This window comes from Mesoplodon bidens (assembly GCF_964165515.1).
Source record: "Mesoplodon bidens genome assembly, chromosome: 1".
Lineage (NCBI taxonomy): Eukaryota > Metazoa > Chordata > Mammalia > Artiodactyla > Ziphiidae > Mesoplodon > Mesoplodon bidens.
Window position 1 is genome coordinate 40,424,685 of NC_138176.1, and position 25,628 is coordinate 40,450,312.

General features: G+C 39.7%; 1 protein-coding gene across 8 annotated transcripts in view; it reads left to right on the plus strand.

Annotated features, from left to right (window-relative positions):
* SGMS1 (sphingomyelin synthase 1) overlaps positions 1–25,628 on the plus strand; it is a 292,102-nt gene that overhangs the window by 236,078 nt on the left and 30,396 nt on the right. For all 8 annotated transcript variants that reach the window (XM_081223542.1, XM_081223545.1, XM_081223543.1 and 5 more), the window contains one exon: positions 17,788–18,638. In XM_081223542.1, the coding sequence (XP_081079668.1) occupies positions 17,998–18,638 (641 nt within the window). In that variant the 5' untranslated portion in view covers positions 17,788–17,997. The remainder of the gene's footprint in view (positions 1–17,787; positions 18,639–25,628) is intronic.

A 25,628-nucleotide genomic window follows, 5' to 3' on the forward strand; every position in this document is an offset into this window, starting at 1 on the left:
ATTTAGATATGCGGATCTTTTATTATGTATGTAGTTTAATTCGTCTAGCGTAGGTGTGGAACATGATCAAATATGGAATGGACACCCATGGGATTTCCACTGTTATTTTATGGTAAGAATGTAGTTTCCAGAAATAATCTGGAAAGGGCTTCCCTGGTGGTGCAGTGGTTGAGAGTCCGCCTGCCGATGCAGGGGACATGGGTTCGTGCCCCAGTCTGGGAAGATCCCACATGCCGCGGAGCAGCTGGGCCCATGAGCCATGGCTGCTGAGCCTGCGCGTCTGGGGCCTGTGCTCCGCAACGGGAGAGGCCACAACAGTGAGAGGCCCGCGTACCACAAAAAAAAAAAAAAAAAAAAAAAAAGAAATAATCTGGAAAGCCATTTTTGGCATATTAGGGGCTAAATTTTACCCCTCTCCATTACTGAGACATTGAGAGTTTCTTTTCCGCTAGATGTAGTGCATAATTGTTCTTAGTCATTTTTCCAATTTCGATCTTCATGACTGGTGTTTGGTTCTTCTACAGATTAAATCCGTATTTTCCCTTGCTCCTCGTTTCTCTTTTATACTGAAATAACTTGTGACATTTGAAAGTTAAATTCTTTGATCTCACAGTTTACATCTTTAGATTATTTGACAAGATTCTGAAATTCTTTTAATGAGCTATGTCACTTTTTCAGGTTATGATAACATAATGTTCTCATTGTATGTGAAACTGACATTTTGTCAAATGGTTTAGGTGTTAATGCATACAGAATTTTGAAAAAAAAATGAGCACTACATGATCTGAGCATTAAAAAACACAACTCAGGACAGTGATACTTACAATTCTCTTTTAGTGGCCAGGGCCTATTGAGGAATGAATAATTAGGGACATGGCATCTCCATGCCATGTTGCTCAGATGTGCCTATATTATTGTTCCAACCACTGTCTCAACAGCTAATGCAGATTAATGACCAACTCATCTATAAAGGATCTGGGAGTTATCGTACCTTCAGAAGCATGTTGAGAAACATCTGTAAGGTTTCATATTTCGGCTCTGTTTCTTACTGTGACACTCTTAAAAATCTGATTAAACATACTACTAAGGAGGATTTTGATAACTTTGAAAAGTGTGAGGGCTTAATTTCGGGTGGAAAATGGCTGTGTACACAATTTGAAAAAAACAAGTATTTTTGCTTTAATTATTGTATAAATGTGAAATTGTAAATTTTGTTTGAATACTTTTGGTTTTTCTGTTATAGCATTGACTCTGCATTTTCTTTTAATTTACTTATAACAAAGAATACAAATTAAGGAACCTCTCTGAGCCTTCTTTTTAGGCATAACAATTGGATAACGATTCCTTTTACATGTTTAAGAAATTAAGTTCCTACCAACAGAGCTCAATGTTATTTTCTTCTCTTACTAAAGTAAGTCTAAAAGGAAAAAATGGTATGATTAAAGGAAATATGTTTTCCCATCTGAAAATCCTAGCTGTATTTCTTTTCAGGATATTTTTTTTAATTAATTTTTTGATGAAATGGTTTATGGATTTATTCTTTTTTTAATACTTGGGAGTTTTAAGGAAAATACATGAGTTTTATTGAGAATGATCTGGCCATCCCCACATTATGGAGAATCTGGGTTTAAGACCTATGTTCTTAGAATCAAATATAGTCAGCTACCTTCCTTCTCTAGTGTTTATTTTTTCACTCATGAAACAGATATTTATATTGAGTGCCTACTGTGTGTTAGCTCTCAAGGATACAATAATGAAAAAACACAAGAGAACTTCCTTCCATCCTGGAGCTTCCGTTCTGGCAGGGCAGAAAGACACTCAACAAGTAAGATGATGTTGTAGGTAAGAGGATGATCATGGAAGGCTTGGTGAAGAGATGACATATAAGAATGGAGGCCTGAATATGTGGCATATATATTGTATTATGATGTATTAATAACATGTGGATCAGAGAGAAGCAAAAGTCAAGGACAAATTAATTTTTTGTGAGATGTACATTTAATACTTTTGAACATTTAGCTGATAATACCTTTGGATGCCAATTAAACATTACACCCCCTTGGGAAAAAAAAAAAAAAAAGAGTGGAGGCCTGAAAGTTGAGTGGAAGCCAATAGTGAAGAAAGAATAGGGTGAAAGTGTCCCAGATAGCTGTAACAGCATGTTCAAAGGTCCTGGGGTGGTTAGGAACTAAAAAAGACTAACATAGTAGATGTGTAGTACGTGGTGGAGGTACTTGGCCATACAAAGGCACGACGAGTCTTGTAAGCTGTATAACAATTAAGTGTGGATTTTATTCTAAGAGCAGTGGGAAACACTGCAGCATTTCAAAGATGGGAAGCACACAGTTGAAGAAGTTCTCTTTGCCGCCCTATGGAGAATGCACTTGGCGTTTGGACACAAGAATATCATTGACGATGCTGTGGCAGTAATTCAAATGAAATGTGGTGTTGGCTAAACTATGGTAGTTGTATGAAGTAAAGAGAAGTTAAATGGATTCATGAGGAACTTCACAGGTAGAATTAGCAGAACTTAGACCCTTGGTGACACTGTTTTTTTTTTTTTAATTATGGTTCTTTTTCATCGTTGCCAACTCAATAGCTGAAGAATGGCACCTTGCTATAATTTTTCTTTTTTTTTCTTTTTCTTTTTTTGTTTTTTAACTTGTGAGATTGATTTTTTTGGCTTTGTGTGTGTGTGTGTGTGCGTGTGTGTGTGTTTGGCCTGTTCGTAATCTTTGTTTGTTTAAAGTCTTTTCCTTAACTGATTTTTAAGAGCTCTTCATATTTGTAATCTATGACAGATTTAAAAAATATTTTGTCCGGTGTTGTTTGACTTTTAATTTCATCTATGGAGTATTTTGACTGGTATTTTAATGGTTATTTGTTTAAAGCTATACTTTATACACTTAGTGTCACGTGTGTTAATGTTAGAGACTTCATAAATGCCTGTGAACTTGCAATGAGTGGAGAGAACACTATATATGACTCATTTTGAACTTAGTTCACTATAACATAACACAGTGATATATGTTCAAGCCTTTTTAAGAGCAAAGAACTTGGGACTTCCCTGGTGACGCAGTGGTTAAGAATCCGCCTGCCAATGCAGGGGACACAGGTTCCATCCCTGGTCTGGTAAGATCCCACATGCCGCGGAGCAACTAAGCCCATGCACCACAACTACTGAGCGTGTGCTCTGGAGCCTGTGAGCCACAACTGCTGAGCCCATGTGCTACAACTACTGAAGCCCGTGCACCTAAAGCCTGTGCTTGGCAACAAGAGAAGCCACTACAAGGGGAAGCCCACGCACCGCAATGATGAGTAGCCCCCGCTCACCGCACCTAGAGAAAGCCCGCGCACAGCAACAAAGATCCAATGCAGTCATAAATAAATAAATGAATGAATAAACAAACAAATAAATAAATTTATTTTTTCTAAAAAAAAGCAAAGAACTTATGTCACCTAATGCCCGATAGCCTAGCTGTGCTCTTTCAGATCTTTTACTTTTATCATGCCTTAAAAAAAAAGTTAACTAATTTTACAACTTATGTAATTTTACATATTTTTACATCACTGACTTAGTTGCAAGGTTCTAACTTTGTTGCATTAAGTTATAGTTATGGAAGCTAGAAATTAAAGCTTATTACGTTTTTATATAAACCAAGAATAAATATTTAAGTGATTGTCTTAAGGTTAGTGCTTCTGGTAAACTGTGTGTTTTTTATATATTTATTTTTCTTAATTTATTTTTGGCTGCATTGGGTCTTCGTTGCTGTGCATGGGCCTTCATTGCTGGGCATGGGCTTGCTCTAGTTTCAGTGGGCAGGGGCTACTCTTTGTTGCAGTGCGCAGGCTTCTCATTGCGGTGGCTTCTCTTGTTGCGGAGCACGGGCTCTAGCATCACGGACTTCAGTAGTTGTGGCTCGTGGGCTCTAGAGCACAGGCTTAGTAGTTGTGGTGCACGGGCTTAGGTGCTCTGTGCCATGTGGGATCTTCCTGGACCAGGGATCAAACCTGTGTCCCCTGCATTGGCAGGTGGATTCTTAACCACTGCACCACCAGGGAAGTCTCTGTCTGTTCTTTAATTGTAGGGTTTTGTATTTCTTTGAGATCCTACATCCCAGACGTGGTCTTGTTTAGGTGAGATTGCAGGATAGTTCAGATATGCAGTGTGTTGTCTGGAAAACTATGGAAATGGCTGTATTGCTAATTGTAGAGTCACTAGATCCACGTTATAATCACATGGGAATAGTGTAAGGAGCATCAATTGATGATTTAGAAAACAGGGGTTCTAGTTCTTGCAATTCCACACATAGTTGTATTGCTTAGGTGTAGGGTCTCTGTTGGAAGGTGTCTCTAAAATCCTTCATAGTTTAGGAAAGGTGCTGGGATGAGTCTGTAATTTGATAGACTTTCTGCTGCCCCCTGGTGGTATTCTACCTTAGCCAAAGCAAAAGCTTTTACAGGTCCCTTTACAACCTGAGACTGTGCTCCAGTGCTGACCAACTTGATGGATGAGGAGCATCTCTTCTGTGCAGCTGAGCTTTGCTGCTGCTAACCATTGGTCAGTTGATAAAGAAGCTCAGTGAAGATGGGCCTTGTAAGTTTGGGAAATTATCAGATCATTAGAACCAGGAAGACACGGTCAATGATGCCCAGAGAAAAGTCGATGAGTTGATGGGTATTCATTTTTAAGAGTTGGTATGCTTGCTGTCAGAAAAAAATGCTTAATGTATTTTTTTTTTGAGTGTGGAAATAAAAGTAAAGAAGACGTACACTTGCTTTCCCTGAAATCCAGGAGACCAGGGAAGGAGACTGGCACAGGGGGCCATTTGGGGAAGAAGAATAGAACATGGTGGGAACATGGACAGCACCTTTACAGCTAAGACTGACCAAAGAATGCACATTTAGGTGCCATCAGTTTAAATTTACCCCTTTAGATGATCTCTAGTCTGAAAATAGTTTAAACTCCTCTAGCTATCAAAGTTAGTATTAGAAATTTATTTTGGGACGTAGGCTTGAACTTGATTTCCCTTATCTGGGCCTGTGAGTTGTTGCCAATTTTGCAACGTGGTGTTAGTCCCCAGGGTCGTGGTCTCTAAATTAGCTTTCCTCTTACCTCAGTGAGTTAAATATATTTTTATAAGTATAGATTTAGAAGAGATTAGATAGACCTTTTCTCACTGAAATGGAAAGGCTTTGGTTTCCCAGCCAGTGGGGATTTCTAATCCTCGGTAGACTGTAAAAACTTCCTTCACTTTAGGTAAGGCTTTTTATTTTACATTAATCAAGAAACTGTGTTTTCTCTCAGCCTGCTATTAATCTGTTACCAATACTAGGTAGTCCCAATTTAAACACCAAAGGTGTACTTTAAATTATTTGTGTTTTATTATTATGTGTGGTGATTAGGGCCCCAATCAGTCTTCCAAAGTCTGTAGATTATTAAAAGCGGTGATGCTTCTGAGTAAAATCATCAGCACACATCTAACTAAAATCTCTAACATTCTAGGTAATGGAAGCATTCTGGGAGAGAATTTAGAAACTGAAATGTTAAACCTTTAAGACATTTTGATGGTGTATGAGACGAGAAAAATATATTTGAAACCTGAACTGCCTTAGAAAATATGGGATTATGGTTACTGTATATTAAATGTATCTAAATTTTATGGTGCTGTTATTCTCATCATTTCTGTATTACCTATTACAATAGTGTGACTAAAACTTCTACATTTAGATACTGTAGGGAGGGGAAGAATCTTCCTCCTCCACCCATGTTAGGGTCTCTGGCAGGGGCACCACAAGTTAGACTGACAGAAGACAGATTAACAAGAGAAAAGTAAGCAAATTTATTAATGCTTGTGGCATATACACATGGGAACACTAGCCATGAGTAACTCAAAAGGGTGGTAAGAACTTGAGTTTATATAGCGTCTTAACAAAAGAACAACAAATTTTTAGAGTAGTGACGAGACAAAGGAAAAGGACTTTGAGCTTCTAGGGGAAGCAAACGTGAGAAGGCAAATATGTCGGAAAACTAATTGTAGAGAAGGTCTAGTGTTACCAAGGTGTGTTATATAGATTCCCCCAGTGCCATCCCTGGGCTGATAAGTTTTTAGACTCTTAAAGTTGTCTCCAGTGATTAACTTCTGGCCTTCCTGGTAGAGCAGGGAGAGGGAATACTTTTACAAACTTATGGCCTACTTTTGGGCAAAAAAGGGGGAAGAGCAGAGAGCTTTTCCTGTATCTGCTTCTATCGTTGAATAGAATAGTTTGTATGCCCAATGCACAGTGAGGCCAAACGAAAACATTGGAGTGTGGAGCACAGAAAGGTTTATTGCAGGGCAAAAGCAAGGAGAACGGGTGGCTCAAGCTCAAAAAGCCTGAACTCTTCTCGGGGAAGAGTTTTTATAGGCAAGATTGGGGTTGGGGGGGAACTGCAGGGCATGTAACCCTCCTCTAACTGGTTGGTGGTGAGCTAACAGGCTGCTATTCCAGGAATCTCAATCATCAGCCTTCTGGTTCCAGCCAGTCTGGAGTCCACCACTTGGGCCCAGCCTGAGTTATCATCCTCCACCTGGGTGAGGGCTCTAGTTCCTGCAGAAGAACTCAGAGGTATGTATCAAAGTATTATGCACGTCCCCTCAGGAGGAACCAGGACCCTTCCCCATCCTGCACTGTTGTTTATTTCTGTATTCCCTCACTCCCCTAATTAGTAGCTGTTTGAATCTGCCCTTTGGAGCTCAGAGAAGGTCTAGGAAGCTTTCCTACAAACAAGAAGGGGACACGGAAAGGCTTTTCTGCCTGGGAGGGCCCCACAGCATCCCGCTTGGTTTCACTTCTCAGTTGCCTTCAACTCAAAATAATCCTTATGCCAAAGTAGCATATTCTGCTACCCTTCAGTACCAAAACCGTGGCTTTGTGCTTTAAGCCTGCAGTGGTCCTTGTGGTCAGGGACAAAAATACCAGTAAGGAAGGTCAGAGATGGAGATTGGCAGCTGTGGTTTGAGGTAAGATGGAGGAAGGCATAGCCAGGATGGTGAAAAGCAGGATGGGGCTAGAGCATTCTTCAGGGTCTCCTTTCCTTTAAAAAATAAGTTAGTACAGAATAATAACAAATGTATTTTCAGTCTTTGTTCTTGAATATGTGATGAACTCTCTCAGAATAGCAATTCTTATCCCCTTGAGTTCTGGAAAACTTTCTTGAATGCTTGCTTTGATTATAACTTTCCTGTTTTTTTTCCTGTGCTCTTTCTTGAGCTCCTACTAGTCACATATTGAATTTTCTAGATGATTTTTTAGTGCTCTTACCTTTTCTCTCAATTGTCCGTCTTTCTGTCTTGTTCTACTTTCTGAGATATTTTTTCCAACTTTATTTTCTAATTACCATGAATTTCCAAGACGTTTCTTTTAAAAATTCTCTGAATTTTTTTTTTGGTACCATTTTGTTCTTGTTCAATATCTTTGAGAATGTTAATAATAGTTTTTCTTAACGTTATAATTTTCCTACTTAGGTTGTTCTTCCAGGTTCTTTTCTGTTTTAAGCTCTGGCTTTCATATTTATTAGAGTTTCTTCAAATGTCTGTTAATTTGGGGGCGGGACATCCCTTCTTGTTTTAAACAAGGCACTTAAAAATGCTGTCTGAAAGCACTTTGCATGAGTGGAGCTTGTTTGTATGGATTTCAGTGCAAGATGATCAGTGCTCTTTTCTCTTAAAATATCTGGAGTTCCCAGGGGAAAAAAAAAGATCTGCCTGGAAGTTTTCATCCTGGCTCCCAGTATTCTGGGTGTCTAATAATGTAAAGGGCTAGGGCAGGTCTGACTTAACATCTGTTTGCAACTTTTACTTAATCCATTGTAGTTAGTATGATGACCCTGCTTTGAACTGTGTTCCTGTCCCCTGTTCTAGCAACTCTCATTTCCCTTTTCCAGACAATAAACTTTGAGTCTTCTCTGGTGTGGAGGACAGCTAGTTTTCCACTGTGCAAAGTGAGAATCTAAAGGTAACTTTTTAAATGGTCTTTCCACCAGTCCTATTTTTAGCTCCACCTTCACCCCCATTTTGCAAGTTATCTGCACCTCCAGTTCCTCATTCTTTTTTTTTTTTTTTTTTTTTTTTTTGCTGTACGCGGGCCTCTCACTGCTGTGGCCTCTCCCGTTGCGGAGCACAGGCTCCGGACACACAGGCTCCGCGGCCATGGCTCGCGGGCCCAGCCGCTCCGCGGCATGTGGGATCTTCCGGGATAGGGGCACGAACCCGTGTCCCCTGCATCGGCAGGCGGACTCTCAACCACTGCGCCACCAGGGAAGCCCCCTCATTCTTTTAAGGCTTCTGTTACACAGTTTGCTTTTCATTTTTCCTCCTTACTGGCTTAGGGTTCTGTTTTCTTGGGATTGCTGTCACTTACCACTAGTCCATCTGCTTCCCAACCTCCTAAACTAGTTGTCTCTTTTGTTCTCTTTGCTTTTTTTTTTTCTTTTCTTTTCTTTTTCATCCCTATATTATCATTTGAGGAGAGTTTTAAGAGGTGATGGAAACTAATGCACATGTTTAGTTAGACATCTTTTTTAAAATAAGAATTATCTTTTGATGGTGTGGATTCCATTTCCCCCTTTTCTCCCTGCAAAAAGACTGTGTGGATGCTGGATTGCTTGAGTTTGGGGGATTTGAGAAAACCTGTCAATTGCCTTTAAACATATACTTTATATATTTGCTGATTTCCCTTCCTCTTATGACCTCCCTTTAACCTTTTGCTCTCCCTTTCATCCTGAGGTATCAGCCCACCACAGGCCAAGGAGAGAACCTGGGATTTTCCTGTATTTTCTTTAAAACACCTGTCTTTTTTTTTTTTTTCCCCCTACCGTGTCTTATTCTTGTATTAATGTTTTAATTCTTTCTTTTATATCACTAGTATACTCACTTTACCACTCTTCAAACTTACTTTGATTTCTCAAGTTCATGGTTTGGTAAACTTCCTGTTTGTCACACATGCTAGCTTTACCTCTTGGTGGATTATTTCCTCATATGGTTTATACTTTTCAATTACTTGTTCATTCATAACTGAGATTACTTTTTCCATGGGAAACCTGTGAACTCTTGCTTATTGAAGAGTCTCTAAGGGGCTGTTTTGCATTTACTTCTCTTTTGTAATTTACATTAATTTCTTGAAGTTTCTTAAAAACACAGGATGGGAAAACATGGCTTCATCTTTTTTCCTAAGCCAGTGACTTTTTTCATAGCCCTGATTTACATTTATGATAGATTCAGAGGTACGTGCAGTCTTTTTAATTCCAGCTGAACAACCAGTAAAGTGGAAGGGTTTTAGCTTTTATTTTAAAAAAAGAGGAATAGGAAAAAAGGAAACGAATGGAGTGAAGTGTGATGGAAATAAGAGCCTGTGTTCGCCTTTCCCAGGCTTCTTGGGGCAGATAAGATCACCATTGTGCACAATAGCTGGACGTGGGAGCCGATGGAATTTGGAAACATTGATTATGTCCTAACATTCTTGAGTTGCCAGATTGAGTCTTTGTCTCAGGACTACAGATTAACTTGATGAATATTATAAAATAGCCCTGCTGGTTTCAGACCCAGAGAGGCAATTCATCAGCTGAGTGGGAATAGATCTCTTCAGAGTTTTGGTAATTGGGTTCTAAGAATGAAACCCCAGGGGAAAACTACAGTGATTAGTTGTCATTAGAGTTATGCAAAGTTTTCCTTACTATAATGAAAACAAGGCAGAGTTTTCAAATGGTTTTTACATTTGGCAGTAGACTGGATAGATGGATACTGAAGAAAATCTAGATGATAGAAGTGTTGTCATTCTGATGGTTTGTTGTTGTTTTCTCTCTGGAATGATGGGAAATATCTGAGACTGGAATTTCTTTATGCACTTAAGTTCAGATTTCAGCTTCCTCTTTGTGGGTGGTTTGGCTCTAATCCTGAGACCATTATGTTTGGTGAATATGATGGTCTTGGAACCTAATTATACACAGAGGGCAAAAGTTCCAGTTATTCAGGGAAATCTGCAAGCCCATTTCATATTTTTAAAGAAAGCAAATGTAGGAAGCATCTATTTTTAATTTTACAATGCAGCCTACGTGTTTAAAAGCATAGAATATGCTTGAAAGAAAAACAATGTTTTTCTTTTCTAAACACAAGTAATATGTCTTTATCAGAGAAATTAGAAAACACTGGAAAAAATAAAGCCAAAAATTATTTCATAATTTTATCTACCAGAGGTAACAGTTCAAAGGTGATATACACCTTCTAGACTTTTTTCCTATGGATGTTCGTGATACATGTGTGTTTCCAAAAATGGTATCATTCTCTTTTGTAACCTATTTGACAAAACTGTATATACACATATATATAAATATGTATCACAATAAATATAGAAGTATAGTCTAGTCTTTAGTGGAGGCTTAGTATTCTGTTATATCATGATATATTTAATTCTCAATTTTAGGTTGTTTCTAATTTTTGCCACAATAAATGATTTTTTGAATCTTCTGGTTACTAAATATTTACGTTCCATCAGAGAAGACCCAAACGGAGGCCTGGTGTGTAGGAAATGTAATGAGCTAGTCTTGCTGGTGGTAGGACTTTCCAAGAAATGGATGAAACGGTTTTGTATTTCACACTGTCAGAGAACCACTGGAATCATGATTTATAGCATACAATTGACATGGCTGGTTTCTTGTCATTGTGTTATATATACTACCTTTGTCAGCCAAAAATCATCTTTCCCTCTGGAACACTGAGGGCTACTACATTGGAATGGGTCATTAGGGAGGGAGATACAAAAAGGGAGGCTATCAGTTGGGTTAGTTATAGGGCAACTGCAGAGAAAGAATACATTTCAGATATTGCAGAATCAAAATATTAAACATCATTAAATAAACAAGGCAGAGAGGAGACCCAAAGATGTCCATATGAGGCTCTTCTAACAGTTTAAGTGGACCATTAGGCAAATATGTTTACTTCAGCAAGCTCTTCTTTCTTGTATCTCAGCCAAATAGGCCAGAATATACTTAGTTCAAGGAGCCATTTCAAAGGGGATGGTTTGCTAACCAGAGTTGACTATGGAATTGTGAACACTGCACGTAATAGCAATTTAAAATAAATTACGATTTAAAGGTTAAAGCATCAAAAGTCATCTAAAATCTCCTCAACAATAGATTGAAACTGTGTGGTTGTTACTCTAGCCATTTATTCTTCTTCAGATAAATACAATTGGAGTTGCTGCACGCGGGCTTTCTCTAGTTGTGGCGAGCGGGGGCTACTCTTTGTTATGGTGCACGGGCTTCTCATCGCGGTGGCTTCTTTTGTTGTGGAGCATGGGCTCGAGGCGTGTGGGCTTCAGTAGTTGCAGCACGCGGGCTCAGCAGCTGTGGCTTGTGTGCTCTAGGGCGCAGGCTCAGTAGTTGTGGTGCACAGGCTTAGTTGCTCCGTGGCATGTGGAATCTTCCTGGATCAGGGCACAAACCCATGTCCCCTGCATTGGCAGGCGGATTCTTAACCACTGCGCCACCAGGGAAGCCCCATAATATCAATTCTTGATTTTATTTCTCTTTAACAAAGTACCCACAGGTACTTTCATGTTGTAAAGTCAGAGCTAAATATTACATGCTCACCAAATTTTGATGTTGCATGAAGTTGATTATATAAGCTAGTAGAGTAAAATCATGTGTGTGCCCCACGTTGCTTTTGTTCTTAGAGATTTAATACATGGAGCGTGGAGCAGGAAGTTTACTTGGCAATTACGCTATGTACTGCGTCCTACTTTCATTTGGCATTATCAGCATTTAGAAACATCTGGAACTTCTCTATAGTTTCTTCACTGATATGCCAGCTATGTTTGTTCAATCTTGGGTCCATCGTGCCTTAAAAAATCATGAAAATTCAATTCTTAATTTCATAGCCTTTGTTTTAGAAGTTCATTGAATCTTCAAAGGAGAATAAATTATATTCAGTATAATCATTTCTTACGTTTTAATGTATTGCTTTATGTTATCCAAACCACTGTCAGGTACATGTGAATTCCCTTAATTAATGGAACAAGGAAATGGAATGAACTGTTCCACTATAGGAAACTGAGGCCCTGATATTGGAGTACAAGATAATGCCAGAATAAGCATTAAAACTCAGATTTTCTGAGCATTTTCTGTGTGGATAGTTGTACTGTGTATTTTGTGGTATTCTAATTTTTGAAAAATTGTGCTCAGTATGTAATTCGTATGGTTGCTTTTTGTTAATGCAACAATGTCTTGTTCCTAGACAATATCAGATAACAAGATAATATAATAGATTCTTTTTGAATAAGGGCAAATATTCATAAATGAGTTATTTAGTGATTTTGCTGGTTAATGTTTTTTTTCAGTACCAGGATAATTGCTTTAACTTATTTTTTCTTTTTTTAGACATCTGGCTTTGATGATTATTTATAGAGGTTATAGTGTGTGGTGGAATATTATCTAATGCCTTTTTTAATATTAAAGCCTAAAATACCTATTTTAAGAATTGGAGCTGAATTGTATTCACAGATTTATTTTTTATTTAGTTAAAACCTTGGTGAGTTTAGGATATATAATGAAGTGTTCTTCCTGCCCTTTATCTTCTAGGACTCCATAAGTTTTAAAAAGACTTTTCAGATTATCTTTCATACATTCTCAAATCTGTGAGACCATTGACTATTTATAGTGGAAGAGCCCTGAAAAGCATCTTGAGTCTCTGCCTAGACCCAGGACTAACTCTTTGCTATGTATGAGATTTTAGACAAATCACCATCTCCCTGGACTGTAGTTTACTTACGTCCAAAAGTTACAGATGCATGAGAGTTCCAGCACCTCTTCCGTCTCTCAAATTCTGTAGTGTTTTGGAATAAAGAGTTTATGTACTGCTTTTTTTCTTCTATTACATCTTCCCAGTTCCAAGAACTAAGTCTAATGATTTAAGCGCTAGGTTATTTCTTAACTTTCTCCCAGTAATGGATTCAGGGTGGCTTTTCTGGATGATGGTGGTAATAGCTGTTTTCTGAGTCCAGCCTAACGTACAGTCTTCTGGGTCTAGATATGAAAGCAGTTTGCCTTTCCCTTCTCAGAAACAGCACAATATGTTCTAAGTTGAGTGTATGGGTCCAGGGGACAGTCACTGTCTCACTTCTCCTCCTACAGCCAGACTCTGGGGTCAGTGAGTAAGTCCTCATCTTTTAGCTGTGGCCTTTGAAGTACTGAGTAGCTGCCCAACAGTTACTTCCACAGAAATGAGTTTTTTCCCTATCACGTGATTTCAGCATCAGCTGCAGGAAAACTGCATGTATGCCTTCATTTTCAAGCTTCAAGTCTTGCTTGAAATATAAATTTTATTTTCTCATGAAATTCGGAAAGATGTGTTTCCTCATGTGTGTCCGAATGATTCGGGCTTTTAAAAATGCCATTTGGAAATGGCAGCTTCATTAAATAGTTATGAAATGTCACTATGGGCCCTGTTGGGCAAATAGAAAGGAAGCAGGATATAACAATAAGAGCAAGACATATTTCTTGGAGTAATTAATAGCTTTCATTCCTTTTACATGCTCGTCACAGCAGTAGCAGCCCATGTGAAGGTAGGTAAGGTAGTTGTTAATCCCATTTTCCACAGGAATCTGAGCTTGAAGAGGTTAAAGGATTTTGTCACGAAGAGATGTAGCTGAGTTGGGTCTCAACTGCAGGCTTCCCGCCTCACACAGCTGGTGCTCCTTCTGCCACGTCGTGCACACAAGACAGTGAAATGATATTTTGTGGCACAGATATCAGTGACATAGGAATTCAGAGAAAGGGGAAAGATTGTGAAGGAGTGGCCAGGAAAGGCTTTGCAGAGAAGGACCTTAAAGGCTAAGGGAAGAATCTGGAACTTGTTGAAGAGGATTCGAAGGAGCATTCCAAACTGGGGGGAATCACAGGAACTGTCTTAAGGAGTGAACAGTTTTTTGTCCTAGTCAATTAATGGAGGCTATTGGTTTATCTTGCTGTCTCTTAAGAGTTCTACTGGCTGTCTCAGACTGCCTGACGGACTTGCTTTTGCAAGATTAGTGTTCCTTCATTTGGATAGAAGCTTGAAATGCCAGAGAGAGAGAGAGAGAGAGAGAGAGAGAGTGTATGTGTGTGTGTGTGCACACGCACGCACGCGCATGTGTGTGTCTCATGGCCCCATATTGTCTCCTACCATTTGATATTTTTCTATTTTGAAGATGATTGTATCTGAAGAGGAGATTATCTGACTTTCCTCCTCAAAGAGAAGTGAAATAGTACCTTGGCCTTGGTCTGTTCTTTGTGGTTCTGAGGGGTTTTCCCCTCCTGGTAGACTACCTGCATCAGGCAAGGGGAGAAATGAAGAACCTGTATGAAAAGCCCATGTTCACTTCCTTGGGCCTGAACATTCAATCGAGGATTTTTCTCTATCATAACTACTTCAAGCTGTTGAGCGTTCCCTCAGCTCTTATCCTAATTCTGCTGAGGAATATTTGGAGAGAGGTTTGGGGTCTGATGCCAAGAGATTCCCTTTTGTACAGGACCTTCTGCCAGGACTCCCATTTGGTGAGTTTCTTCTTGTCACTCTAGGTAGTAGTAGTGATGATTGAAGCCCCTCTGTAGTGGTTTTTAAGTGGCCAGAGATTCACTTTGGTTTCATATTTCTTTCTGGAGGATGCCCATCTTATTCTCCTTGACCATTCAAGTTGTTTGGAAGCAATTTTCAGTATCAGTGGCATTTTCAGTAGTTTTACTTTCCATTAAACCATCTACATGTTGCTAGTTATAAGGGACATTCCCTTAGATATTGAGTAGATATTGATTGAGCACCTTCTGGGCCCTGGGAAGGTAAGATACATGTATGCTTAAAGATTGTAGCCCTTCCACGGTCACTCATAGCCCCCTGGGACAGTCTAGACAGACACTTGACCACAAGGGAATATGTCGGGAAGGTGCACAGCACTGTAGACGCTCAGAAGAGACAATGCCCAACTGTTTTGCAAGGTGTGGAATAGCTTTTAAGCTTTACTGCCATTTGGTTGATTGTTATTTGGTCTGGGAAGTTGGAAGTTGGACATATTGTCCATTTTCATTCCAGAGTCAGATTTGGGGATTCAGTAGGGACAAGTTTGGACTTTGAAATCAGAAGACCCGAGTTCAGGTCCTGTTTGTGCCAGTACCTCCCAGTGTGTCCGTAGGGAGTTCATAGTTACTAGGGAGGAAAAGGGATGGAGAGCAGGACAGCCTTGATGAAGTCAGTTTAAGAAATCCTGGTAGAATTTCTTTACTGGAGGATTTCCAGGAGCTTCTAACATACTAATGTGTACTGCTGGCCCTAGGAAGGATTATGGTATGCAGTTCCTAGGCTCATTTGAATTTTTTTTTTAAAGCATGGAGCCCTTTATCAGATTATTATTCCGCAAAGCATACTTAGGAAACACTGTCGTCACTGATTTCTATCTCTTAAACCTACGAACTTGTGCAGGTTTTTTTTGCAGTTAACACAATATTATTTTATTTTATTTTGTTTTTTACTTTTTGGGCACGCCCTGAGGCATGTGGGATCTTAGTGCCCTGACCAGGGATCAAACCCGCGCCCCCTGCATTGGAAGTGCAGAGTCTTAACCACCAGACTGCCAGGGAAGTCCCTACACAACATTCTTTTGATATTAAAAAAAAAGTTAGCCCACTACTGGAGAGTGTGTTTTCATCATGAGCTATAGTGGACAGTTAACTATTGGATATGATAGAAAATTTGAGAACGAAAAAAAGACCCTACCTTTTTTTACTGAGGTGTAATTGACAAATAATCTTAGTTTTATATTCTACAATAATTTGATATGTGTGCACCCTACAAAGTGATCGCCACAATAAGTCTAGTTGCCATCGGTCACCATATAATTGACTCCTCTTTCACCAATTTTGCTCACCTCCAACCCTCCTCTCCTCTGGTAACCACCAATGTCTTCTCTGTATCTGTAAGTTTTGTTTTGTTTTGTTTGTTCATTTGTTTTTTGTGGGGTTTTTTTTGGATTCCACATATAAGTGATATCATATGACTTATTTCACTTAGCATAATACCCTCTAGGTCTATCCATGTTGTCACAAATGGCAAGTGTACACTGTTGGTGGGAATGTAAATTGATGCAGCCACTATGGAAAACAGTATAAGGGTTCTCAAAAAAATTGAAAGAGAACTACCATGTGATCCAGCTATTCCACTTCTGGGTATTTACCTGAAGAATAGGAAAACACTAATTCAAAAAAGCATATATACCCCTTTGTTCATTGCAGCATTATTTACAATACCCAAGATATGGAAATAACCTGTGTGCATCCATGGATGAATGGCTAAAGAAGATGTAGTGTATATATTTACAATGGAATGCTACTCAGCCATAGAAAACAAAAACAGAAACAAAAAAGCAGACCCTTTTTAGTGCTAGGTTGTGTATCATCAACTTTCGCATGTGGTGTTTAAAGTACTGACAACAACCCTGTGAAGAAGATATTTGATTATGTCCATTTTAGAGATTAATAAGCTGAAGTTCAAGTAGTAGGTTATACACGGAGATGCTGAAAGTCAAACTATGGTCTGTCTTTTGCCAAAGGCCATGTTTCACTAACCATGATGCTTTGTTATAGAGCTAGGTCTTTTATTTTTAACTTTTCTTTTTTTTTAATTTTAAATGATTATTACAAAATTAATACATGCTTATTAAAGAAAAGTAGGTGGGAGAGAAGTAGAAAAATGTCCCCAGGCCCATCATCAAGTAGAACTTCAGTCAGTATTGTGATATATTTCTTCCCCATTATTTTATGCAATGTTGTGTTCATTAACCATAATTGTGGTTAAATATATGTATATATAATATATATACATTTTTATACATATATTTATACATAAATAAATTTATAAAACTTCAAATTCTGCTTTTGAATCTCCCCTCCAGATGTGCATTTTGGTTATTACCACATCAATGGTTAAGTATTTTAATAAATAAATATAGTAAACCAGGACTTGGAAACTTGTAGCTGTTTTATGCAAGCTGCCACTTGACCACGAGCAGGTTCCTTGACCTTCTGGTCCTCAGTTTCCTCGCGCATAAGTGAGGGAGTTGGTTCAGAGCACCGATTTTGAAACGATGGTATCCCACGAAACCTCCTGGAGGCTGGGAGTAAAGATATCATCAGAGCAAGGAGGAGCCTGGTCCTTCATTCCATCTGTTTCAACCTAAGCATCTACATTTGTAACTCTTTCATAGACTTGGGGTCCAAGCACATTTGGAAAAAGGAACTCATTGATTTTTTATAGAAGAGTATAAAATTGTTGGACCAGATGATCCTGAAGCTCAACATTTCTGTGATTCTCTTTTATGATATCAATTAAGTTGTGTGCGTTCTTAATGTTTTAAAACATTTCTTCACCAGATAGAGTGGTAGATTAAGCAGATTTGATACATTCTTTAAGATGATCTCAGGAACCATGTAATAAGCACAAAAGGAATCCCTGATCAGTACTGAGCAATGTCTAAAGCGCTGTCGAATTATTTCTTAGCAAATCTACCACTGCCTTTGACTTGATCCATCTCAGGTCCAATTTAATGCTCTTTTAGGGAAGACTAACCAGGGAATCAGTGGTCCCTTAAACTAATACATGTTTGAAAACTATGGACTTTACCAGTAACTGATTTTCCATTTTCCTTATGCATATTAAGGTTTTGCATTTTGAGGGGATTGATTTTCGAGTCCCAGTGTCTTGACTTTTTCTCTTGCCTCCACAGAAGGAAGAATCTTATTCAAAAATGAGGTGAATTAATGCTCAAGCACTCAAGAACCCCGGACAGCTACATGAAGTGTTTAAAAACTGCCCTGACCATCTCGCCACACAAGTCTGTCATGAGGCCTGACAGGATGAGTGCACCACAGAGGCACAGTGCCCTGCCCTGCAGGAACGGTGACTGCTGACCTGCCGGGAGCAAGCGGGGGGCCGCATGTTGTCTGCCAGTACCATGAAGGAAGTGGTTTATTGGTCACCCAAGAAGGTGGCAGACTGGCTGCAGGAGAATGCTATGCCAGAATACTGTGAGCCTATGGAACATTTCACAGGCCACGACTTGATCAACCTCACCCAAGAGGATTTCACAAAACCTCCCCTGTGCCGAGTCTCCTCCGACAATGGGCAGCGGCTCTTGCACATGATAGAGACCCTGAAGATGGAGCACCACTTGGAAGCACACAAGAATGGCCACGCCAATGGGCACCTCTGCATTGGCACAGACGTCCTCGCCCCTGATGGCAGCTTCAGCATCAAGGTCAAACCCAAGGGGATGCCAAATGGGTATAGGAAGGAGATGATAAAGATCCCCATGCCAGAACCAGAGCGCTCCCAGTACCCCATGGAGTGGGGCAAGACTTTCCTGGCCTTTCTTTATGCACTTTCCTGCTTTGTTCTCACCACAGTGATGATCTCGGTCGTCCATGAACGAGTACCTCCTAAGGAGGTGCAGCCTCCACTACCGGACACGTTTTTTGACCATTTTAACCGGGTGCAGTGGGCGTTTTCTATTTGTGAAATTAATGGCATGATCCTTGTAGGACTCTGGTTAATTCAGTGGCTGCTCTTAAAATACAAGTAAGTAAAGCAAAAGCTTGCAGATTCAGTGTTTGGGGTTTCTCACTGCAGATGTTTAATATTCATTATTGGGAAATGAAATTTATCAAGCAGTAGTAGGAATCAAAACACATTTCTCTTTTTGTTTGTTTGTTTTTAAACCACATATTCTGTTGAACCAACTAAAGCTCTGGCAACGTTAAGAAAGTTCTGTGCTTGTTGCCTGTTTTGTACAAGATTCATACAGAATGATGAGTAGAATTGTTAGAGATGAGGTTTTTCTATTTTCACTTCACAGGAAAGAAAACCCTCAGACATCTTCAGAGAGTACAGGCTATTGAACCACAGAAAAACTACCCAATCTTGGTGTTTTTAACCCATCAAATCAGTTGTCAACAGTTGGTCTATGGGCCATGAGTGGCTGTGTAGCTTTTCCCACACAGAGTCAGATATCTAGAACTTAGCAATATGTATTTAAAGATGTTTCACACAAAGAATTCAGAACAGCTAGTCCAGAGTGGCTTGGACTAGTGGGAGAATGATACCCACAGGGAATGACTTTAGGTGGGTTGTGGATGAACCTACATGGCTTTCCACCTTTTATAGAATGTGTGGCATTTAAAGCAGTATTCCATTCAAGTTTCTCAGGGTTCTTAAATAGGTATCTCCTTTCGGTTTCAGGTGGATCCAAAGTGGCTTTCATGTCCCAAGCTCTAAACTCAATGCAGACAAGCTGTTTGCTTGGGTTGCCTGTAGCAAACTAAACACCTACATTGTCTTCATCTTTGGTGTCTGATTTTTTTCCATTAGCGGAACATCTTTATGGCTTCCATGCATGGTAGTTGGAAACTGGTTTGCTAAGGATCTGAGTTTCTCTCTGGTGGACTGTGTTTCATGACCCACAGTATGGTTGAATATTAAGGAGATCATCTTAAATCAAGAAAACAAAATGCAGACTGAGAATTTATGTTGAACTTTAACGGAAATGATGAGTTTTTTCCTGGTACGTTTCATAAGGTCTGTGTTTTTTTTTACCTTATAAATTATGTATCTACAAGTGGAAGTAAAAGCAATTCCTGACTCTTTGTCAGGAAAGGGCTATCTTAACCTTGTATAAAGGAAGCAATTTAAGTGGCCAGTTTTTATTTGGGGGCTGGTTTGGCAATCCTGGAGTTTAAGCTAAATTTGAAATAGGAGCAATGATCTGGGATGCATTTGATTTGGTGGAAGACTGTTTTTTGTTTGCTTTAGTTTTAAGAGGCTAAATAGATTAGAATAGGCCTTAGAAATATGAGAGGCTCAAAATTTATTAATTACATTCTTCCGGCTGTCAAACTTCAGTTCTGCTTTTGACTTTCAAGCTTTTTCCCTAGAAGCTCATTAGAAAACAATGCCCATACGTTTTGCCACTTCAGAGGCAAGGTCAACTCAAATTAGGTTTCCTGGGGTCTTCCTGATTTTTGTTGTTTTGTTTATATGAGTTTGTTTTCTGGTTTTTATCAAAATTCTTACATGCAAGCTAATAATTTACTGCCCCAGAATATATCATTATGTACTTGTACGTAACATGTGCAAGTTCAAATCTTTCACAGAACTGTGACTTTTGAATAATTTTATTCTTGTTCTAAGAAGTGTCCTAACCATAGGGATAAGTTCTTTAAAGTATATTACTATTTATATTTCTCTCAGCAGGGGCTTTTCCTCAAATCTGTTTCTCTTTAAGCTTTCTAATTTCAAGTTTTACCGGTATTTATCGCTAATACTGTAGTCATTTGTATATTTAAATTGTTCTACAGCCATAAATCAGTTGACTCACACCTTGAGCAAAATTAACCCAGGGCTAGGACACAGGCAGCCTGGGCTCCAGCCCCAGCCATGCCCTCACATGGTGGGTGGTGTGGATGAATCTCCAAATCTCAGGAGGCTTGTTTTTCTCACAGATAAATAAAGACCTCTCAGTCTAGATGATTTCTATTGTTCTATACAACTGTGTTTTATTTGATTCTAACATTATTGAATGGGCCAGTTATGTTTGAGTATTATTAACTGCAGAGCATTTTTCGTCCAGAGTACATCCAACTGAGGATTCTTTAAGGTCCTCTCTCTGGTTTCCACATCAGCAGGATAACCCAACTGTTGTCATGATAATCCTAAGCATCCCCACCCTTGTCCTGCTACTGGGACACATCTCTGGCTTCCCATCTCCATTCTTGAGACCTGTCTTCAGCGTGTGTGGCACACCAGACATGTAAGAGGTAGGAAGAAAGAGCTTGACACACCAAGCATTGGGTATTAATGAGCTCCCTTTCCCTAGCCTTCATAAAGAAGATTAAACTGTTTCATACAGTCAGAGACCCCTTGTTTCTAGTTATTTGGCTATGGCAGTGTAACAGTTTTATTATTAGGCATGTTGGGAAAATGGATCCTTCTGGTTATGGAATATTCTGTTTAAAAGTGATAACCTTTTGTGCTTGACTCTTCTGACATTTGACCCCTCTCCCCAACCTCCACCAGGAAGTTTGCTACTTAGGAGTATGTCCAGACCTCCTAGGAATTAAACCTGCCTGGTCAGTAATTTCCAAAGGGACATTTTAATTTTACTTTGATTTTAAGAGTCCTGGAGCCTTAAAAAATCAGCCTATTCCTTCTTGCTTCTTTATCTTCTACTTTTTAGAGAAGAATCAGGGGCTGAAACTGTAGAGGATGACTTATTGAGAAATGATATGCCGGAATTTGAGCAACATCTCCCAACAGCAAACCCTTCAGCCAGATGTTCAAGGTGCTAGAAAACATTGGTGCCCGAATTTGACATTGTGACATTTGGTTCTATCCTTATGCTGTATACAGTTGTCCTTTACTGTTAAACATAAGTTTTGTTTTTTGTACTTCAATTTTTTTTGCCTCCTTTCATTCTTAACATCTCCCCCTCATGTCTATATGTACATATGCTGATGTATACAAAGGTCCGCATGGGGCTTCCATAACGTCATGAAGTTGGAAAGCAACAACAATGCCTGTCCTTGACAACTTTTTGATTTTTAAAATTGTAAATAATGTTGTCTCCCCATTTAGAATTGGACTTGCAAGCCACTGACTAGGAAAAATTCCTGGGAAATCTCTGCATTTGTGTCAGACTTCACTGCAAAACAGGTATCCCTTGTTTTAAGAAAGTGTGATTAAAGAATATGTTAAACAGACAGATTTGGTAGGGACTTTCCATGCATGGCTATATCGTAGCTGACACGATGGCACCCAAATGTGATACAGGTGGCTCAGTGCTATTAGGACGTTGTAAATGCCCACCAAGAAGAAGGCCAAGGAGCAGGGTGGCAGAATTTCCAAGCCAAGGATTTTCTAGCCACTCGAGAAGGCATTATGACTTAGTATGGTGGTCATAGGTACTTCAAACTCAACTTTTTAAAACCAGATTTGTCATCTTTTTCTTTCAACTTCTTCTTCCTCCTATGTGGGCAGTGACATTTCCTAGAAACGTAGAACTTCTCGGTTCCTTTCATATAAATAGTCACTAAGTTCTGTCCATTCTAATTTCAGATTCATTACCTCTTTCCTTTCCTACTTAGTGATGAATAGCGGGTGCTCAGATGGAGGCCCAGTTCCTTAGCCTGAAGCCTAGGGTCCTTCATAGTCTGACCCCAGGCTGTTCAACCTCATCTCTAGCTAATCTACTCCACGGTTTTCCTTGGACACTTCAAGCTCATATCACAGTCCATTCTATTCATTGTGTGTGTGTCTCCTTCATTGCTAGACTTTTTAAGTTCCCCAGGGGAAAAGACCAGATCCTTTTTGTCATTCATCTTTATATCCCACTGCCTGATACAGAGTCTGGCACATAGAAAGTGCTCGTTTAAAATTCATTCATTGATTCAACTTGTGTTCACTGAGAACCTACTGTGTGCCAGGCACTGTGGTAGACCCTGGGGGTGCTGCAGTGGGCAGAGGCCCCTGATGTTCTCACGGAGCTTGTATTCTGACCAGGGTGTAACAGTCGTGAACAAATGAATATATAATACCAGGCAGTGATAAGAGAAATGGAGGAAAATAAAGCAGTCTAAAGGGTTAGAAAGTGTGGGGGATAGTGGGGAGGAGGTGGTATTTTAGATTGGGTGATCAGAAAAGTCCTCTAATGAGGTAACAGTTGAGCAGACACCCGAATCAAATGGGGGTGTACCAAGTAGGTGTTTGGGGCAGGAGCAGTCAAGACAGGAGACACAGCAAGTACAGAGTCTCTGAGGTTTACCTGGGGAATAGCCACGGGCCTGTGTGGCCAAGCGAGCTGGGAGGAAGCAGTGACACGGGGTCAGGGAGGTGTGGATGGCATCGTGGGCTGTGGAAAAAGAGGCAGGATTTTTGTTCCAAGTGTGATGATGTCATGAGGGGAGAATGATGTCAACAGATTGGTATTTTAAAAGAAGCCCTCTGGCTGCTGTTTAGAGAATAGGGAAGCAAGAGTGGAAGGCGGGGGATGGGTGTTAGGATGCCATTACAAAAGGTCCAGTTGGAAGATGACCGCGACTTAGACTCACATTTGGCCAATGAATACATTTTGTGCTGGGCTGTGGGGGAAGGGATAAACTTCCTAGAAGCTATGGCTTCTGTTACATTTAGAACTCCTTACTCTTTTATAGCCACAGGGCTGACTTCTGTTACAGTATCTCATACAGGGTTTTTGGGTCTCTCTGTGAATCTCTGAATTTTATATGAAATTTAATGAGGAATGAACCATAGATTGAGATAGAATTCACTAATTTGAGAGCTCTCTCAACGTTGCTTGAATATATTTTACTTCAGCACAAAGTCAGGTGATGTGTATATTTGTTTTCTGTCATGGCTGCTTTTAGATCAGATATTTGCCTAAAAGGAGTAGCACAAGTCAGTTGGGGAGTGAGGGTAGATAGTAAAATGATAAATTAAATATTGCAGGGTATATTGATCCACTGGTGGTGTAAAGATTTGAAGAAAAAAGAAAAGGAGCCATCGGATAGTTGGGATGTGGGGTGGAGTTGAAAGAGCTTTGTGGTTGAGGCATTTTGGGCATGGAGTAGAATATTCTGGCATAAACCGTTGTATAGAGTTATGGAGAGAGTGGTAGAATGGTCACCGAGTAGGTTCTTTGAAAACTGATCTCATGCCAGAAGGAAAGGAACTAGAGGAGGAAGTGCTGTTGGCAGATCCTGCTTAAGATTTGACATCTCTATTCGGAACGGTTTCTGGGGGCTTCCTTGATCCCGAAGGAAGGAACAGGTACAGTTTTCCAGTGTGGCTTTCCCAGGATTACACTCTGAGATTTTTAGATGTTTGGCAGCAGTATGTTTTTTATGTTGGGAGACCGCTTTGGAAAAGGCTTACTTTGTATTTTATCCTTTAGTAAATGCCCTGGGTTTGGAGGCCTTATTAGGAGGGTGTCTGCCAACATAAGAAGGTTTATCTACAGCATTTGCCTCTCTCCTGTGAATGGAATGTAATTCCCAAGGACAGAATCCTTGTGCTGATTGGCAACTGCTGATGTCAGGTGCTAATTTGATTTTTTTGTTTGTTTCTTTTGTGTCTTATTCAACAGGCTAGACTCTCCACTGACATTTATCTTTCATTTTACCCCAGTTTGATTCCATCAGTGTTTCTTTTCACATTAAGTTGATTGGATCAAAGTACTTATCTCTTTCCTCTTCTACTCCCCAAGGTAGTTTATGGACACAGTTACTGTCAACATTTTTTCAGCTGTTTTTAAGTCTCTGATGGTTGTGACTAAGTTACGTTCTTAAAAGCTGTTGATGTAGAGCGTTTGAGATGAAGCAGGTCCCTTCAATAGAGTTTATTTTCCAAGTTCCAGAAGAGCCTTTTTTTTAAGGCTGTTTCACTTTATTAGAAATCGACGGTACATGGTGGACCACTAGGCTAGGCTGGTCTCTAGTGGAACTTCAGGGCATCTTTACATTTAGTAATTTGTCAAGAATTATTGAAGACTGGTGCTAGGGATGTAGCAGTGAGCAAAACAAAGCTACATAGAGGTTATCTCCTGGGGAATTTTTGTTTGTTTTCACAGTAACATCTCAGGTTTTTAAAGTGTGTGTTGTCCAGACTCTATCCTAAAATATAAAACTCATGAGGACAAAAATTCCCTCATGTTATTGCAGCTTTGGGGGCATCTAGCACATTATTTAATTGGCTGATAGACTGTCATATTCCTCTCCAGACATAAAGCAAGTTAAGGGCTCATGGATCGTCCCTTCCCTTCCTTTCCTCTCTCTCTACACATGTACCTGCATCTATTATATACTTACTCAAAGTCTGTTTTCTTCTGTTCCTTTTCATCCATGTTGTCAAAAATCATTACTGCCCCGTTCAAACGGCAGATTCCAAACATTTGAGTAACGAGAATTTTTTTTTTGTACGTGCACTGTCATTTCATCCAATCAACTCTTTTAGCAGTGTGTTCTCTTGTCTCAGTGAAGATACCTGAGACACAGAAAAGCTGTTGACTTGCCCAAGATCCCACACAGAATATTTTGAGGATTGAAGGCTTTTCAGTATAAATCCAGTCTCATAGTGTCCTGGTATAATAGGCATCTGTCCTCTGGAAATATGTTTTCTTAGCAGATATAGTAGCATAGATTCAACATGCAGAGGACAGATAGAATGAAAACAGATCAGTCCCGTGTTGGATAATAAGGTTTATGTGTCATATACCATACAGGAGACATTCATACTTGCCCCAGGGTGGACCTGCCAAACCTGAAAGCTCTCCCAACTTGGCTGTTCCACAGTAGTTTGTAGAAAGCGTACTGAGTTCTGTCCTACTTGACTGCTCTCCTGTGACCTCCTAGGTGTGGTGTGGCATGGGCCCTACTCACCATGGGTCTGGGAAATGCCCTCTGCCTCCATGCAGTCACGCTTTTCCACTGAAGACTGCTGACCAGGCGTGCCCAAACCTTAGACTTTTTCTTGCTGTTTCTAGCAAGTTTTCTCCCCTTGATTCTGACCCTGGGTGGCAGA